The sequence below is a fragment of the Sapajus apella genome, unplaced genomic scaffold (genome assembly GCF_009761245.1).
Source record: "Sapajus apella isolate SASKATOON/1434 unplaced genomic scaffold, GSC_monkey_1.0 scaffold11, whole genome shotgun sequence".
In the NCBI taxonomy this organism is placed as follows: Eukaryota; Metazoa; Chordata; class Mammalia; order Primates; family Cebidae; genus Sapajus; species Sapajus apella.
Genome location: NW_022436951.1, coordinates 37,344,778 through 37,357,544, shown reverse-complemented (window position 1 = coordinate 37,357,544; position 12,767 = coordinate 37,344,778). Strand labels below are relative to the sequence as shown.

The 12,767-nt window shown below is 43.0% G+C and overlaps 1 protein-coding gene across 2 annotated transcripts in view; it reads left to right on the top strand.

The window, feature by feature from the left end:
• The first annotated feature begins 344 nt into the window (after nucleotides 1-344).
• Nucleotides 345-12,767, top strand: part of ADAMTS16 (ADAM metallopeptidase with thrombospondin type 1 motif 16) — a 195,189-nt gene continuing 182,766 nt past the window's right edge. The window contains exons 1-3 of one of the 2 annotated variants that reach the window (XM_032279138.1): nucleotides 345-506; nucleotides 632-734; nucleotides 8,128-8,453. In XM_032279138.1, coding sequence (XP_032135029.1) covers nucleotides 435-506; nucleotides 632-734; nucleotides 8,128-8,453 — 501 coding nt within the window. In that variant the 5' untranslated portion in view covers nucleotides 345-434. Of the gene's footprint in view, nucleotides 507-600; nucleotides 735-8,127; nucleotides 8,454-12,767 lie in introns of those variants that run through there. The other variant, XM_032279137.1, reaches the window with a different exon arrangement.

The following is a 12,767-nucleotide window of genomic DNA, read 5'->3' as shown; positions in this document are numbered from 1 at the left end:
TCAGCTCAGTCCTCCCGCCTCCGCCTCCCTAGGCGCCGCCGCGGTCCACTCCTCCCTTCTGCTCCCCGCCCGCCTCCGCCCCAGCGCCCCGCGGCCCTCGCCTCCTCCCCTCCGCTCTTTGTCCCTGCCCTCTCCCCTCCTCGGTCCTCTGACCCCCGCTGCCCTCGCCTCCTCCCCTCCCCTCTCCCCTGGCCGCCCCCCCCCCTTCGCTCTCCCACGGCTCCCGCCGCCCGTCGCCGCGGCTGCCACTCCGCCCCCCGCGCCGCGAGGAGCCCCAGTAATAACCCCAGCTGCCGCTGTGGGTCCCCAGCGCGGCGGTGGAGTCGCTGTGGGGAATCCTCCCGTGCTCTGCCGGGGTCGGGTCCTCCCTGCCCGCTCGCACGCTGCCGGCCGGGGACCCTCCGGAGGCCCCCAGCCCCTCGGAGCGCCCCTGGATGAAGCCCCGCGAGCGCGGATGGCGAGGTTGCGCAGCGCTGTGGCTGCTGCTGGCGCAGGTGGCGGAGCAGGTGAGTCCCGGGCGCTCCCCGCGGCGCGCGGAAACCGCGCGTCCCGACAGCTGGAGGCGAGTCCCCCGCGGCTTCTCTCCCGCGACCCCGCAGTCTCACCGCCGTGTCGCCGCTGTTTTCCGCAGGCACCTGCGTGCGCCCCGGGACCCACAGCGGCAGCGTCAGGGAGCCCGAGCGTCCCGCGTCCTCCCCCTCCCGCGGAGCGGCCGGGCTGGATGGAGAAGGGCGGTAAGTCCACGAGATCGGGGCTCCTAATCCTTGCCTTTTAGCGGCTCGTAATCCCTGTGCCGCTGGTTTATTAGGTGCTGTGAATGCTCATGACTCCGTGGAACCCTACTTTTAAGATGCTGCTGCACACTTTTTTTTTTTTTTTAACTGTATGAGCGACCACCGATGAGTGGAATTCCACCAATATTTATATTTTATTCCCTGGCAAAACGGTTTGCTGGCGTTATTGATGTAACATTAGGAAAAAGGCAAAGAAATTCATTTTATTTTATTCTAAAGAGTTTAGGAAGAATCTAAAGCTATTAATGTATGCATGAAATCCGTCATAAAGAGCAAATTACTCCCTTTTCCATTCCCTCCTACCTCTTCCGATCCTCCTCCCTCTACCCCTTCTCCTCCTCCTCCTCCTCTTCCTCCTTCCTTATAAATTGAAGTATTTCTGTATCCTTGCTCATTCTCAGTGAAAGAAATGAAAGAAGACCATCTTTCCTCAGTGCTTAACATCTAATACTAAAGTTAATGCTCCAAGAATCAGGGCATCCTTCAAACGTAATAGTGCCTGAACCGGCTGAGCTTATTGTGACACCATCGGCAATGTTCATGCCCTGGGCCGTGACATGAGGGCAAGTCATTACTCTTTTTCAATACATGCTTTTACTTCTGCCACTTACAAGTGACATTTGCAAATTTTGCTGTCTTATGGGAATGGAGCTCCGTGTCTTCATACTGCATCGGTAAATGAGAAAGCAGGTGTGTCACATTGGTTGCTAGGTGGATTTTTAACCTGAACCCATCCAATGACAGTTAATAAATATTATCTTGCATTGTTACCAGTAGTGAATTGCGGTATAAAATGTTAATAGTAGTTTACTTTTGTAGGAAGAACTACGTTTGATTCTCTCGATAAATTTCCAGGAGATCTAGAAAATTAAAGAGCTTATAAATCAGAATTTCTCAGTATACTTACTTTAATTTGATAAAATAACATAAGGCAAGAATTTATGCATTAACTTTTGAAATTCTTCCCTACCAAATGAGTATACAAATAGTGTATAAGGTGACCAACATGAGATTGACTCTCCCCATAGGACCTTTTTGAAAACCACCAGAGGGCGCTAACTGCAAATGATATAAAATGTCTAAAAAATAATTGTCATGGTGCACTTACAAGAGAAAGTTAATTATCTGTCTATTTACAGCCTATCTTCTTGTGGTTGTCCTTGTCTCGTTTAGTGTTTTGCTTACAACAGTAAAAGTTAATGCTTACGATTTTAAAACTTAATTCTAATTCACCTTTTTAAGTAAGATTTTTGTAAAAAAAATTCTTGTTCCCTAAAATCATGAAAATTCCAGAGGGACTCAGGAGATTTCCAGAATAGTTTATGGCATTATGAAGTCTCATTTAAGAGAAGCACATTATAGACAGAGAATAAGGAAGAAGAAAAGCCAGGCTTCCTGCCTAAGTGTGCTTTTCCCCTGGAGCGATTCAATCCACTTTAGAGCCCCCTCTGGGAGTGGGGTGCCCACGTGCTACTCTGAACACCTGGCATTTCAGCTGTTGTCACAGCCCAGAGTCTCCATGAAAACCACTTACCTTGCTTGGTGAGAATTCGAAGGGGAAGAGGCGAACCTTCCTCAGTGAAGTTCTAGCCCAGTGGACACAGCACACCCTCCTCCCCTACCTTCTGTGCACTTTAGCTCCTTAATTATAAAATGCTAACGTGTGAGACTGAACATCCATGATAAGCTTCTATACCACCAGAGAAAAGACACAGCTCAAAAGTGTTACCTGTTTCCCTCTGACCTGGAGCAGAAGAGCTAGAAGACACTTGGTGACTGCTGGGGTCAGCTTACTTTCGCCTGTTGAGGTATCCATTAGACGAGATGGTTCTGAATTAACTAATTGGTAGCCATACATTTTGCTTAAAGTAGTGTGTGATTCAAACTATTATTGCAAATTGTTCTTGGTGTGTAAACTAATTACAAAATAGCAAAGAGAACAAACCTGGACATGCCATACTATCTGACTTCAAACTATACTACAAGCCTACAGTAACCAAAACAGCATGGCACTGGTACCAAAACAGATATATAAACCAATGAACAAAATAGAGGCCTCAGAAATAACACCTCACATCTACAACCATCTGATCTTTGACAAACCTGACAAGAAAAAGGAATGAGGAAAGGATTTCCTATTTAATAAATGGTTTTGGGAAAACTGACTAGCCATAGAAAACTGGCTAGCTGTGCAGAAAACTGAAACTTGACCCTTCTTTATATCTTATACAAAAATTAACTCAAGATGGATTAAAGATTTAAACGTAAGACCTAAAACCAAAAGCAATTGCAACAAAAGCCAAAACTGACAAATGGGTTCTAATTAAAGAGCTTCTACACAGCAAAATAAACTACCCTCAGAGTGAACAGCAGCCTACAGAATGGGAGAAAAATTCTGTAATCTATCCATGTAACAAAGGGCTAATATGCAGAATCTAGGAACTTAAACAAATATACAAGGAAAAAACAACCCCATCAAAAAGTGGGTGAAGAATATAAGCAGATACTTTTCAAAAGAGACATTTATGCAGCCAACTAACAGATGAAAAAAGCTCATCATCACTGGTCATTAGAGAAATGCAAGTCAAAACCACAATGAGATACTGTTTCATGCCAGTTAGAATGGTGATCATTAAAAAGTCAGGAAACAACAGATGCTGGAGAGGATGTGGAAAAATAGGAACACTTTTACACTGTTGGTGGGAGTATAAATTAGTTCAACCATTCTGGAAGACAGTGTGGTGATTCCTCAAGGATCTAGAAATAGAAATTCCATTTGGCCTAGCAATTCCATTACTGGGTACGTACCCAAAGGCTTATAAGTCATTCTACTATAAAGGCACCTGCACAGGTATGTTTATTGCAGTACTGTTTACAACAGCAAAGACTTGGAACCAACCCAAATGCCTATCAAAGATAGACTGGATAAAGAAAATGTGGCACATATACACCATGGAATACTATGCAGCCATAAAAAAAGGATGAGCTCTTGTCCCTTGCAGGGACATGGATGAAGCTGGAAACCATCATTCTCAGCAAACCCACACAGAAACAGAAAAACAAACACCACATGTTCTCACTCATAAGTGGGTGTTGAACAATGAGAGCATGTGAGCATAGGGAGGGGAACATCACACACCAGGGCCTGTTGTGGGGATGGGGGGATTGGGGAGGGATAGCATTAGCAGAAATCCCTAACATAGATGACAGAGTGATGGATGCAGCAAACCACCATGGCACGTGTATAGCTATGTAACAAACCTGCTCATCCTGCACATGTACCCCAGAACTTAAAGTGTAATTTAAAAAAAAAATCACATGCTCATTAGTGAGCATAACAACAACCAGAGAATATAAAACAGAACTGTGGTAGTATCTATCCCTAGCGCCCTCTGTCCTTACTATCATTTGCCTTCTGCATTTTGTCCAGATAATCTACAAGGATTTATTTATTGCCTTGTGTTCCTTACAGGTTACTGTCACCTTGGCTTCAGAGCTTACAACCTACTTTGAAAGCTTTCTATATTATGAACTTTGCCTCACATGGTGAAATAATCTTTTAGATTTCATTCTTTTAGAGTATATTTTTTACGAGCTTTAAGATATTCCATTCTATAGCTTGGCTTTAATTTAGTTACCAATTCTTTGTTCTTGATTATTGTTTAAAATATTTGCCTTGTTATAAATAATGCTTCTGTGAACATATTTACATAAACCTTTTAAAATTCATCTGGGATGATCTCCTCAGGGTGATTTCCTAGGACAAAGAGTTTTGCAACTCATTGACAAAGCAGACTTTAGGAGGGTAGTGTCATTTTTCTTGCCTGACCTCAGCAGTGTTTGAGAGAGGTGGCTGGTAGTGGACTGATTTTTTGTTTATGCAACTGATTTCTATTTAGAAGGCTGTCCATCTCCTGCCACCTGCCCCAACCTTCTCTCTCTGTTTCCTGGATTCTCCTTCCCTGCTATCCTTTTAGGGTGCCGGTGAACACTCCTTTGCTTTTGGACAATACAGGCTCTGTCTTTGAGTCCGGGGCAAGCTGCAGTCAGGTGCCATCTAAGCAGCCAACTGTGGGGGGAGGAGCGTGAAGGGTGGAGCCTGTGCAGATGCTCCTGTCGGTTGGGCGAGGCCTTTCGGAATTGAACTCTCCCAGGACAACCGGGGCCTCACGGGAGCCTTGCAGGGCTTCTTGGAGCTGAGTTTGCCTGAATGTGGAGGTTAGGAATCCATCATTTATAAATATGAGTTTTTAGATAGGAAAAACTTTTCTTCTTGCAAGATTGTTGTGTTTGAAGTCTTTTAAATACATCTTTCCTGTTTATGGAAAAGTACTATATTAATAAAGATACTAATAATGGTAAAAAATTAAAATACATAAGTTTACAATGAGGTCAATTATATTAAAAACATTGCAATACTCAAAACTCATCATTTAATAATTGTTTCACTGTATTGGATGATAATTTAGGCCCTTGATGCCATTGGCCTGTGTGGCATCTGCATGGTAGAAGTACTGCACGGGGGGCCGTTGCGTGTCTCTGCACACTGCATGTTCAGTGATGGCACGGCAGTCATTGAAATCAGCCACGGGGTGGTGGGGGAGGATTTACACCAGGGAAATTGGCAAATGCCAAAATCCAGGTCATTCAGACGCCAAAATCCAGCAAGTTGTTAAATGTTTATTGGCACAGCAGTGTGTGTATGTAAAAGCGGCTTATCAGTAGTTATTTGGCATGATAAATATATGTGCCTCCAATAAAGGACAAATATTGTCCGCACTCCAAAATAAAGATCATAAGAATATGGCTTATTTCATGCAGGAATAATTTGACATTTTAAAGAGTAATCGCCTGTTTACACACAATGTGCTAACCTGCCACTGTTCGGAACAAGCCATCCTGCTTTCCGTCACTCTTCCCCTGCCTCAGCTACAGTGGTAGGAGCCGGTGGGAGGGGAGGAGCATGCCCCTGAGTGGCTGGGAGGGCAGCATGGCAACTGTTAACATCACTACATCACCCTGGCCTCTCCCCTTCATCCAGAGACCCAGGCACAAGAGAAGCCGAAGTCTCGCTGTGGGGAAAGTGGCTTGGGGAAATGCAAACCAAACCAGTGTGTACTTTTCACTTTATCTGTGAGCGGCTCAAACACGGACTGGGAATCCACACACCTGTGCCAGACAAGCTGCATCCTGCTGTGCTCTCCCTTTTCACCTGTCATTGCATACAATTTCACCAGTCTTTTGACTTTCTCGTTTTCCTAATAAATTTTAAATAATTCCAACGTATGTTACCGATGAGACCACAAGTTACTGGCTTTGCTATAAATCTCAATGGTTAGCTGTCAAGATGTCTACCAGAACATGCTGACCCCTCATCTGGCTACCTTCAGAGTACCTGTCCATACCTGTGTGCGGACTTGCCAGCCACCCTCGGCCTCATTCTATTCTCTCAAGCCCAAACACCTGCCGTTCAGACTGTCCGCTAGCTGCCACCTCTCTCCGTTTCTCTGTAACCAATTACCTGCCAACATGGGTCAGAAGTTGCTGGACAAGTATCTGCAGTGAGAGTTTTAGTTGTAAGGGAAACTTCCTTTTTCCAGAAAAATACGATTAACCAAGAGTGCTGTTCACTTCTGACCAAATGACTCTGTGTAGGATGTTATTCTATGTTATCCTACGATTCCAAAAAGAGTGTCCAACTCAGGCCAAGGCAGAGAAGGGCCCTGATTATGAAACGCCTGACAGAAGTGTCTCCTCACAGCATGTGTTGGTAATAAAGGGGAAGATACAGAACATTAGAATCAGGGTCTTAAACTAGTAAGAGGAAGTTGCACTTTTGAGCCTTAGAGGACTGACCTCCTCATTGTTGGGCTGGAGAAAGATCTGCTCTGGGGCCTGACTCTGACATCCTTTTCAAAGACATCTTAGAGGAAGCTTAGAGAAAGGGCTGGCATCATGCTGAGCTGTTATTTTCTCCTAAGCAGAAAACTGCAGGCTAGGACGCAGACCCTCTCTTAACACATGGAGGGCCCATGCTCCCCTACAGCTGAAGGCACACGTACCAATACTTACATATTTAATAGGTATAAAGCAAGCTAACAAATCATTAACAAAAACTATTTTAGTAAAGCTACCTTCCAATGACCTAAAAGTCCAGGTCTAAGTTGAGAAGGTGGCATGCAGCAACGTCTGGCTAGGGCAGGAGGCCTACCCTTTCCCGTCTTGTCCAAGTTCTGGCCCATCTAAGACGGAAGCAACCACCCTCTGAACTGTAGAGAGCACAGATGATATTGTTATGGCGGTAATGAGAGAACAAGTCCTGCTGGTAACCACGAAAACTCAACGATCATTTTCGAGAAGGGGAGGAAACTCCTTGGGGAAGGTGACTATGATATTTACAGAAAAGCACCCCAGGACCACTGTCCAGGATCCGGATGAGCTTCAGGGTGTGCATCTCTTTTCTACTGAGAGAGTGGTGACCAGTGTACATGGAAGGCATTACTGGGAACATCGCCTCTGACCACAGCCCTGCAGACCTACAGGGATTCCCCAAAATTTGACAGTTCCTTGGGGTTTTCTTTACCTTTTTAAAAGAAATAATTTTCTTGAATATGATTTAGACCAGCACACTCTACCCTACAGTGGGAAGATGAAAGTGTTGCATGTCTTCAGAAGGTCTTCAGTGTGAAATCTGATCAAGTCCCAAGAACCCAGGCCAATGGGAGGGACACCAATGGTTTTAAATGCACATGTGACCGTTTCCAAATGTCAACATTTGGTAGACCTGGAGTGTGGGTGCACTCCGTCTTTCCTCCTCCATGTTCAATGATTTCATGAATAAACATTTTTGAAAATTAGCAGAAAAGTATGCCTATTGCATTTTACTTTTTAACTGATTTTGAAAAATTGTGGATATTTTTAAGCTAACATTTCTTATCAGTTCAATGAGAAACAGAAAGAACATGACTGCAGGAATGTCTTAAAACCAGAAAATGATTATATTTGATAGTTATTAGTCAAATTTATGAAATATCATCCTAAAAGTTTCAGTTTGGGTTTCATTTGATAGGTAAATTATTTTCCCTTTTAAGAGTCGTAGAATTTCCTAGGGTGGTAATAACACATTATGGAGCCCCTTTAACCATTTTTCCTTTAAACGGTGGTGTTATGTATTCCACACTTTGAATTGAGTACGGGTAGGCGTTGCGTTTTTCTTCATCATTTTTTACTGGGTCGAAAGGTCATGTGGTAAAGTAATCTTCTATCTTAAGACTTTCTGATCCTTCTCAGAATCCTGAAATAACTCAGCCTCTCCTCACTCTTGTTATTTCAGAATATGACCTGGTCTCTGCCTACGAGGTTGACCACAGGGGCGATTATGTGTCCCACGAAATCATGCACCATCAGCGGCGGAGGAGAGCGGTGGCCCCATCAGGGGCTGACTCTCTCTACCTTCGGCTGAAAGGCTCCAGGCATGACTTCCACGTGGATTTAAGAACTTCCAGCAGCCTGGTGGCTCCTGGATTTATTGTGCAGACGCTGGGAAAGAGAGGCACTAAGTCTGTGCAGACTTTACCACCAGAAGACTTCTGTTTCTATCAGGGCTCTTTGCGATCTCACAGAAACTCCTCAGTGGCCCTTTCAACCTGCCAAGGCTTGGTGAGTACAGCACGGTCCCTGGTAGGGAGGCGAGACTGGTGATGGTGGAAAGGGGAGCGTATGGAGGACTTTTCCTTGAATTAGGATAGATGCTCTTCTAGTGCTGCAGTGCAGATTAAGCAGGAGGAATATTGCCAAGTAGAACTTTCCAAAACACATTGTATGCCTTTTCTGGCCTATTTGTGTATACCCACAAGCTGCTGCCATTCTAGAATTACTGTGGAAGAGTCCTTCAGCTTGAAAACTGTACATAAGAACCACTGGCCAAATCTGAATTCTTTATCTTCTTAGGGGATGTTTTTACTCTAACTTACAGCTTCTAACTGACAGAAACTGGAGAAATGTCGTCATTTTGAATAGAAAGACGGTATTCAAAAGATTGGCCAAGAGGATTATTTGATCAGACATTTGAAAGACTTTGGCATCTGTCATTCTGATGATGATCACCGGCTTACATATTAGGGCGTTCATCCATGGCAGGGCATTGCGGGTCGTCCTGCACTGGGGAATCCAGGGGTGCACTGCCCATGTCTGCATATTGGGTTTGGAATTACACATCACTTCTATGCTTCTCACGTGCAATTTACAGAGACATCACTGCCACATGTACATGTCACCACCCTCTCAGTTCCTATACAGAGACATTAGAGTGAGGGCTGTCTGGCCAAGCTAAGAATCTACCTGCCTCCCTCAGGCCTACTCAAGCCAAAGCTTCAAAGACTTGCTTTTCACTTTTCTTAAATGATTTTCATATACTTAGTGAGAAAAATCTCAGGAGATTCTTAGATTCTTGGCAACAAATGAATTGCTCAGATGCAGAGGAGTGAAGTGTGACTTCGCAGAGTGAAAATGTGTGGTCAACAGTTCGAGGTCTTGAGGATGCTCAAGGTTTAGCCAACAGGTCTGGGACATTTATTGCTTTTCTAGAAAGTGCTTTCAGTGTGTCTTAGGCTTCCTTCCCTCTTTTAGGAGAGGGAATTCAGACCCCACATCTCATAAGGATTTTGTATATGTGAATTTTGGATGCTGAATTCATAACCAATTCCTTAAAATACTAAATGTATGCAAATGCTAAATCCTATAAAAATGTTTTCAAATGTTAACATTCTGCTTTTTAGAGAAATTTGATATGAGTTGATCTCATTGCTATTTCACTTGTAAGAGGCTTTTGGGTTGAGCTGTCAGGGCTAGGGTGGCGGTGATTTGGCGCTCTTGTTAAGCACGAAGACAATGGGACTGATTTCTTCCATGCTCTCCCAAGAAAAATAAGTCTTCCTTAATGGACTAGAATTCCTCATGAAATGCACAAAATGAAGATATCTCTTCCTTGGCTTTCTTTCGCAAAGGCTTACACCAGAAATGGAAGCCATCTGTGTGGCAGCGAGGTGTGCCCTGCCCTTCAGACTTGGGTAACCTGGGATGTGGTTGTGGAAATTGGTGAGGTGCTTCTTGCTAGACCAGCAGGGATGGAAGCTCCCTGAGGCCTCAGTGTCTCCCTGAGCCAGGGTGGCTGAGCCCTGCCCTGGAGCCTGTTCCCTGAATTGTGGTGGTTGTCAGCAGCTTGATTTCTGACGCGTTTGAGCTTGATGGGAGTTAACAGGAAAAGTTAACAGTAACGCCAGGGCATAATTATAATGAAAGATAAATACATTATAAATAACAAAAAAAATGCTTTTCTCGATAACAAACAGTGGCACCTGATACTGCAGCTGCTAGAGGAGAAATTTGTAGGTCTTCTCCATCAATCTCCCAAATACCTGTACTCCAGCATTACTGACATTTTCTCCATAGGTGGTCACAATAAATGTGATCTCAACCAGACTTAAGAGTGTGAGGTTTAGGATGTTTGCCATAAGACAGGACAAATCAAAGGCATTTGAAAGAGCCCTGTTCTTACTGAGGTATCGTTGCAGAGCCCAGGGGAGAGCTCTTTGAAAAGAAAATTTCTTCTAGCAGGAAATGCTCTATATTGTATTCTATCTAATTTGTAAGATAAGACTGTTACTTTTGAGTTTAGGAATATATTGCTTAATTATTATATAATATCTTATATCATTTAATTAAAGAAAATGGTTTACAGTTGAGAGACAATGCAATTCCAACCTGATATATAGTTTTTCACCCTGGTTCTCAGATTCTGCGTTTGGGAGGATTTTGCTGTTGCCCTCTAATGACTGCTTTGAGGAATAGCATGAAAGTGAATCATTGAGATATTGTTCTATTCATAGTAAATAAATATAAAGAAGAAAGGAAAAACTAAACAAACATTGTACATTAAATCTCATGTTCACAATGACAATGTGAGTACTGAACGACCTTGCATGTGGCTGCAGCCTGGTGGACCTGGGACCCAGGAGTTTATTGTCTAATGAGGGAGGCAGGACACAGGCCAGTCCCCTACTGGGGGAGGAAACAAGGACAGACAAGGGAGCCAGAAGAACCCAGAGGAGGGTGTCTCCATGTGCCTTGCTGGTAGGTGGAGAGTGTCAGGGTAGGATTTTGGAGACTATCCAGGAACCAAGTCCAAGCCCTGTCCTTCTAGTAAAGTTAGAATGTGATGCCTACAAATGGAGGAGGAAGGGGCAGTCCTGGAGAAGACTGCTGGCATCTGCCACGCTCACAGATTCTGCTTAACGTCACATATAAATGTTAAGAGCTTACTATTTCCATATTAAACGCAAGTATAACACACTCAATGAGCTCTGTAAACCCTAAAATTATTTCTAGAGTTTAGCCTGGTATTGCCACCAAGTATCTTGATTTAAAATATTTCTTATTTAGTTAAATAAGGGTAATTTTTGGAAAAAGGATACCCGTTATATTTATGTCTCTGCCAAAGAGGCGTTGGAGATCCGTTGTGACCACCAACCACAAGTGCATCAGTGCGTGTCCCTCAGTAAGTACTTTCTAGTACTCGGTTAAATAATGGGTAGGCCTAGTGGGCTAGTTGTAGAGTAAGAGACAGCGATGGCCATGGCAAAGCACGAAGAACAACAATGACTTATCGAATGTTATACTTTGCTAATGGTTTCATAATTGTTATCTCACTTAGCTTGAAGATAAGTCTAAGAAAATAGGTACCATTTAAAAAACAGTTTTATTGAGACATAACTCACCCCTAAAGAATTAATTAGCTCTATTCATTTATTAGAATACAGCTATATAAAGAAGAAAGGAAAGACTAAACAGACATTGTGCATTAAGTCTCTATGATCTACCTGCCTCCCTCAGGCCTGCTCAAGCCAAAACTTCAATGACTTGCTTTTCACTTTTCTTAAAATATTTTCATATATTTAGTGAGAAAAACCTCAGGTGATTCTTAGATTCTTGGCAACAAATGAATTGCTCAGGTGCAGAGGAGTGAAGTGTGACTTCGCAGAGTGAAAATGTGTGGTCAACAGTTCGAGGTCTTGAGGATGCTCAAGGTTTAGCCAACAGGTCTGGGACATTTATTGCTTTTCTAGAAAATGCTTTCAGTGTGTCTTAGCTCTATTCATTTATTAAAATAGAGCTAATTATTATTAATTAGCTCTCATGTATAATTAGTTGTGTATAATTTCAAATTGTTTAATTCAGTTTCAAATGTATAATTCAGTTGTGTTTAGTATATTTACAGAAGTTTGCAAATATCACTAAAATCTAATTGGAGACATTTACATCCCCTCAAAAATAAAGCCCTTATGTCAGTCCTCATTTCCTCCAATCTCCCCGTTCCCATCCTAGGCAGTCACCGATGGGCTTTCTTTCTCTATAGGTTTGCCTAATCTGGCCATTGATTACAAATAGAAGCATACACGATGTGGCCTTTGTGACTGGCCCCTTTCACTTTGAGTAACATGTTCAAGATTCGTCCATGTAGCAGCACATATCAGTACTTTATCATTTTTATTGCTAAATAATAATCCTTTGTGTATGTATACCACATATATTTATTTTTTGTCAGTTGATGGACATTATTGTTTTACTTTTTTGGCCACTGTGAATAATGCTGCTGTGAACATTTGTGCACAGGTTTTTGTATGAACATGTGTTTTCATTTCTCTGGGGTAAATACCTAGGAGTTTAACTTCTGGGACATATGGAAACTCAACATTTAACATTTTGAGGAATTTTCAAGCTGTTTTTTACATTGGCTGTACCATTTTGTAATACCCTAGTAATGTCTGAAGGTTTCTATTCCTCCACATTCTTGACAAACCTTGCTATTGTTCTCTGTTTTCAAATAGCCATCCCAGTGAACATGAAGTGGTATCCATTGTGGTTCTGATTTACTGGGTAGACATTATTTGCTTGTGAAGGACATTCACTGTGAAG